Source organism: Aptenodytes patagonicus, chromosome 9 (assembly GCF_965638725.1).
Source record: "Aptenodytes patagonicus chromosome 9, bAptPat1.pri.cur, whole genome shotgun sequence".
Taxonomy (NCBI): domain Eukaryota; kingdom Metazoa; phylum Chordata; class Aves; order Sphenisciformes; family Spheniscidae; genus Aptenodytes; species Aptenodytes patagonicus.
Window position 1 is genome coordinate 2,867,571 of NC_134957.1, and position 6,204 is coordinate 2,873,774.

At 51.9% G+C, this 6,204-nt stretch overlaps 1 protein-coding gene across 1 annotated transcript; it reads right to left on the bottom strand.

Annotated features, from left to right (window-relative positions):
- MMGT1 (membrane magnesium transporter 1) lies at positions 1-5,080 on the bottom strand. Its single transcript, XM_076346936.1, has 4 exons — positions 4,985-5,080; positions 4,252-4,304; positions 3,207-3,310; positions 1-2,251 (listed from the first exon to the last, which is right to left on the bottom strand). The coding sequence occupies exons 1-4, from the start codon at positions 5,064-5,066 to the stop codon at positions 2,089-2,091; spliced, it is 402 nt and encodes a 133-aa protein (XP_076203051.1). The 5' UTR covers positions 5,067-5,080; the 3' UTR covers positions 1-2,088.
- Between the last annotated feature and the right edge of the window lie 1,124 nt (positions 5,081-6,204).

The window sequence follows — 6,204 nt, forward strand, 5'->3', positions numbered from 1 at the left end:
TTTAAGGATATCGATTTTTATTGGACATTGCGAGATCAATAAGAAAAAATAATTTGTACAGCTTTGTGATATAACCATTGCTGCTGAAAGAGTAAGGCTACTTGTCACGAGAAGAGACCCGATGCAGCTAACAGGGTGTTCCTGGCAGGACCTGCTCTGAGAAGCAGGTGATGTTCTCCGCTCACCCTGTCCCACAGCAGCACCTTCCGCCTCGGGCAGGTCCACGTAGCCTTACGGTAGCACAAATGGGGCTTCTTAGACACTAAGGGTGAGCAGCCCTGCTCTAAGAGACCCTCTGCAAATGGCTCACTGCCAACCACAGTTGCAGTATCAGTCTGGTACAGTGGTTACTGACCTTCTGCCTTGCTTCTCCCTCCCTCTGCTAATTCCGTCTTTCCTCTGCGCCTCACAAGGTCACCTGGCCGATGTTCAGCCATTTCCTCCATGCAGCGACTGCCGCACAGCAGCCCTCTTCCCCAAGGAAAGAGCTCTGTCCGCAATAGAGAGCTGACTTACTATTTTTGAGGCCTTTGGTGACAGCAGCTGGCATGAGCTGATTTGTGACACCAGCTAGGGGGGAACCAGGACACTTTAGGAAGTAATCCAGCAGCTCAGACGCTTTCAGCTGGCAGAGTAACCCTTTCTAACGAAACCCAGATGCTTAAGAGTGATTGTAGAGCAGCAGCTACGGATATTGCTCTAGCACTGGGGCACCCACTCCATAGGACGGGCAGAGCTAGAAAAAGAGGCTTCGGTTTACATAGTATTTTTGCTAAGCTTTTTGCCTTTGACAGTTCTTAAGAGTTTAAAAAAAACCAGATGCTAGGACAAAAGGCTGAGTTTCCACGGCGGCAGTGAGACATCCTCAGACTAGGCAAAATTCTAGTTGGCCCCATCAGTATCTCGAACTACCATCCCTTTGCTATGTCAGGTAGGTGAAATGCCAGACCGTGAGAAATTTTAGCATTGATTCAGCCCCTAAGGGGAGATCAGAATTTAGACGTCAGTAAGAGTTACGGACTGTATCATCATGAAATCAAGACAGTAATCTTAAATCAACGAAGGGCTCAGCTGGAAAAAAGAAATCAAATTGAAATGCTCTGTCGGCAGAAAAGGGGGTAGTTGTACCATGACCGGTTGATTACCTGTACTGTGCTAGTGCCAGCAAACAGACCTAGCTGCTGGACCCTACCCCTGGACCACTGACAGAAGGGGTATTTCTTACTGACAGCAAAATACTTCTCATAGAAGATGACTCGGGAACTCGTGTCTGGTGCCAACACAGCACTCGGCCATCTGATGAACATTCCCGTATTCACAACCAAAGAGAACATAAATACAGTGGGTAAACAAGCTGAGCATGGCAGATTATCTACGTGATCAGACGTGAGCTGCCTCCCCCCCCACAGGCACCAAATGTACAACCACATCCCAGGCAACTTGGGGCAACACAGGGCAGTTTACATTTAAACGAAGGAGGGCAACAAGGATATAACGTGATAATGAAAAACTAGGGAAAAAAAAAACCAACCAAACCCTTCACACAACTATTTTTCAGCATCGTAAAAAAATAAAAATGAAAGCAATCTTTTTGACTTCCCGTGCCTACACCATGCAGGTCTCCTAGGCATTCTAGGAGTAGGAGACGCTGCCCCTTTTTCTGCTGTTAAGTGATGCAGTGCACACAGTATTTCTGAAGGAGTTCCATAAACTGTAGTGCAAGCAAACTGAGAAAATAAATAGCACTCGAACATTCTCTCTTGTCAAAGAACATTAACTGCAGTAAAAACTAGCTTGCTTTTTGTTTTAACTGAAGTTAACTCAGCTGCAACTTGCTTTAATATATGAAAATTTGAAGATGTGTTTCACAGCATAACTGTAGAATAATTTACACTGCATTGCCAATTCACAATTCAGTCATTTTCATTAACAGTGTACAAAGAAGGTCCTTAGTTTATATATATATATACTTTATAAAGTCTGGAAGATCAATATAAATACTGCTCCAGAAATTAAAAAAGTGTTTACATCCCCGACTTGAATATTACATCTCAGTGTCCTGGATTATTATTATAATCTGTAAAAGTCTTAGCGGCGCAGAGGTTCAAGTTTTCGAAATTTCAGTGACGAGCTGGATGACAAAGCATCTTGGTTTGAAGAAGAATTCACTGTGTCTGGGGACTGGAACAATACTCTACCACGATGATTAAATACATAAAAAGACGGATGGTTCCTTAATGTGTCAAACGTCCTTCAAAATAAATGTAAAAAGTCGACGTTAATACTCTCTTAGAGCAGGGGTTTTAGAAGAGTCAGTCTAGGGTATACCAACTTTTACAGACACGGAAATACAAGTTTTGAATCCAAAACTCTTGCTCGTTTTATAAGTTTCCTAAACTGAAACACAGAGGAAATACAAAGCCAAGCGTGAAAAATACCGACTGCTCAATACGCAGAGGCTGTCCACCCCACAGACAAACTTCACCTTCCTTCCTTGAGCTTAGGGGCAGGCCTGTGGATTACTGCATGCACACGTACCAAATGTGCCGGCCTTGGTTCAGCTGTCACTCCTGTTAATACCTTGACGCTGTTTACTGTCAGCTTTCTGTGCCTGAAGCTAAGGGTTTTAGGTAAACGCTATGAAATACAACAATGTCAACTTGTTTACTTTCCATATTCCCCTGTGCTTTTTCGAAATGGCCAGAGGGGCTGCGTCTGCCCATCCAATTTCATATCCTTTTCAAAATCTCGATTCAAAATCCCTTATTTTCTTAAAGTCTGTCAGATATTCTGCCTTGAGTAGTTCAGTGTGAGGCTCAAATAATTCAGACTCCTGTAGAGAAGCAAAGACAAGCAGGGCGAGCCAAGCATACTGCCCCGTAGTCTATGAGACCATCTCAGGACAGCAGTTTGTGACTGCTGAGCTCTTACTTCCCATGTAGACATTTCATTCCTCTACCAACTCTGCACAGCAGGATTTTGGATGAGGAAAAGCAAGAAGTTTATTTAATTTGTTCTGGTTACCTAACTCTCTCTGAAATCCAAGACATTCTTGGCTTTCCCAGGTGTGGCTGTCCCTCTCAGTGTTATTGTCTACAACGTGCATTTGAGAAGAACTGAGCTAAAGAGCGAGCTATTTCACAGTGTGCAGTTTGTATAGAGAGTAGCAGATACAGGTGTTTATGAAAAGAAGAAATAAAACATACTTATTTTTTAGTTCTGAAGTGGCATCCATGTCTTTAAATTCTCCTGCGATATGTACTATCCCATAGCAGGTAACTGCAAAGGCTAACAGAGTCTGAAGAACTATCTGTAACAGAGGGAAGCACAATGCAACACACTCATTACTTCATGTTCTTAATATTTACCAGAGAATCTCATCTTTCAAACAGTGTCTCTTGTGCCTTTCATCCAGTGACAGTAAGCGCTTTAGAGAGGTGGGCAATTCAGCAGTAGGGAAACTGAGGCATGGGAGGATTAAATACGCCGCCTACTTAGCATGGCAAAACGGTGGCAGAGCTGAGAAGAGCTTCAGCTGCCTGACAACCGGTCTGCGTTGCACGAATTGAATTGATTCACGCGGCTCCTCAGCAAGATCCTTGGAACAAAACACTGTGTTCTTGTGCACTTAAGGATCTAATACGCTCTCTGAGAAAGGAGTTGGCTGCCAACACATGCCGTGCAGCGGTGGCAGCTGCTGCTCGGTCCAAACGCCGTGCCTGGCTGTCGTGGGTATTTGACCTCCTCACCCTTCCGGTTAAGCAAAAATGGAACAGATAATAGTCGAAGTGGAATTTAAAAACCAAGCAAATAAAACAAATAACCCCCCCCCCCCCTTCCTGAAGCAGGTTGTGCTGGGATCAAATGGGCACGCAGCCACACTGGATAAACAAATGTCAGCCAACAAAAGCCAGAGGGAGGAGGATGTTTATGCTGCAAAGAAGGAGATGAACGCAAAAGCTCTCTGAGCTCCGTTCAGGGAATTCCTGGAGAAGACGCTTCAGGGTAGTTCTAAAGAAGGAGAGGGAGGTCTGGACCTGGGGTTTGCTCTCTCTGACCGATAAAGACACCGCAGAAGTTGGGGTAGAAAATACGGTTCTTTTTTGACAGAGGGAGCTCAAATGAAAGCGCAATTTAAAAACTACTTTACCCTTTATTCTTGCCTATCACATTAAGAAAAGAGCAACTGAGAGAGACTAAACTATCCACAGAGCCTTACACCTTTCAAACGCTATAAAACCTCAAACTTACATCTATGGGCAATGTTTCATCTTCCTTTTCTGTTAATCTCATATAAGAGCGATCTGCAAAACAGAAACACACGCACGCATCAAACACTCTGTGTGAGCAAATAAACAGAAGAGCAATACAAAACCCCACAGGAACTCGCTGTAGGTCCTAGACGCGCGTCAGTCCCGATCATCCCCCGGCAGCTGGGCTGCTCCTGGTCTTGCTTTGAGTCTCTGCTCCCCCAGGGCACGGCTGACCCCGAACCCCGGGCAGCCCCCGTCACCACCTCCTCTCCCCGCGGCCAGGAGGGCTGGATGGCGGCAGCGAGGACGGCAGACGCAAGGAACGAAGTCGCGATCGAAGTCGCGATCGGCGGCCGGCAGCCCTCCCTCCCTCCCTCCCTCCCTTCCTCCTTCCCTTCCTCCCTCCCCTCCCCGCCCCGGCTGCTGCGGCGCCTGCACGGGGCGAGCCCCGCGCTCCTCCCGGTAAGCGCCCGGCGAGCGCCAGCCCCGCTCTCCCCGCAGCCCGGCCCGCAGGGGCAGGGTCACCCCGGCCGGCGGGCTTGGCGGCGCCGCGGGGCTCCCCGCGGGGATGGGGATGGTGATGATGATGCCGCCGCGGCCCGGCCCGGCCCCCGCCCCGGAGCTCCCCCGGCGGCCGGGCGGGGGTGACGGGGCCCGGCGGGCCTCCCCGCGCCGCAGCCCCCGCCAGGCGCCGCCGCCGGTCCGGCCCCCCCCGCCGCCCGCTCACTCACGCTGCGCCGCCGAGAAGGCCGCGTGGGCCAGGGCGAAGAGGCCGATCCCCACCAGCCCCTTCCACACCGAGGCGGCCGCCATCGTCGCCGCCGCTCGCCCCGCCGCCGCCGCCAGGGGCGCCCGCCGGCCCCCGGCGCCCGCTGATGGCGTCACGAAGAGGGGCGGTGCCAGGCCGCGCCGGAGGAGGGGCGTGGCTTGCGCGCCGGGGGCGTGGCTTTTTCCGCGGCAGGGGGCGCGGCCGCGCCGCCGCTTTCCCACGCGGGACCGAGGCCATTGAGAAAATCCGCGGGGGGGGAGGGCGGACGCCGGGAGCCGGGCTCGTCCCCGGGGGGACGGCTGAGGGAGAAGCGAACCATCGGCCCCCGGGCCAGGCCCGTTCCCTCCCGGCTGAAAGCAGAGCGTGGGGCCATGGGGGCCCCGGGGTAATTCCCACTTTCCACGTGTTTAACCTCAAAGCCCGAGGAACCCGTGCAAGAAAAAAACGGCGTCAAGGGAGGCACGGCGTGCGCAGGAACAAACGCCCCGACCCCGGGCCGAGAAAGGCCCGGGGCAAAGCAAGGAAACCCGACCTGCCCCGCACGGCCAAGCGTCCTGGGTCTTCCATGCCCCCAAGGCACAAAGATAAGGGGCACAAAAGCAATTCTTTGAGGGTGTTTTCTACAAATCACCTTTAAGCTGATCACTGTGGCATTTATTTCAGCCCTCGCCCCACGGGCTGCACGAATCGCCCCTATTTCTTGGTAAACAGGGTGGGAAGTTTACCCCGGTCCCACCTCGGGTCTGACTGCGGCTCCTGGCACCACCCGCGTGCCTCGGCACGGTGTGAACGCACCGCCGCCCTCCAGGATCCCTCCCCAGCCCCAGCTCTGGGGAGCAGCGTGGGCTGCTGCTGTCCCCACGCGCAGGGCCCCGTCCCCCCAGGAGCCTGGGACAGGGGTGGGCTGCAGCACAGCCCTCCAGAGCACCCCAGCACAACACCCTCATCGGCTCCAACCGCTCCCGTGCGTGGCTGTGCAAAGCCAAGGCCTGTGCAAAACTTCTTCCTTGCAGCAAGTCTGTTTTGGGAATTTTTTTTCCTCTTGCAAACCTCCTTGCACTCCCGCCACCTTCCCCCCTGCAAACCCCTTTTTGCACCCTTGCAACCGGCTTCTTCCCTGGCAACCCCTTTCCCAGCGCTCCTGCAAGCCTTCCCTTGCAGCCCGCTGTCCCCTACACCCCT

Coding starts and splice junctions, on each gene's coding strand:
- MMGT1 (XM_076346936.1), bottom strand. CDS start 5,066: ATGGCGGCCGCCTCGGTGTGGAAGGGGCTGGTGGGGATCGGCCTCTTC. Junction 4,305..4,984: donor GGCCTTCTCGGCGGCGCAGC/GTGAGTGAGCGG, acceptor TCTGTTTTGCAG/ATCGCTCTTATATGAGATTA. Junction 2,252..3,206: donor ACTTCAGAACTAAAAAATAA/GTATGTTTTATT, acceptor TTTATTTTGAAG/GACGTTTGACACATTAAGGA.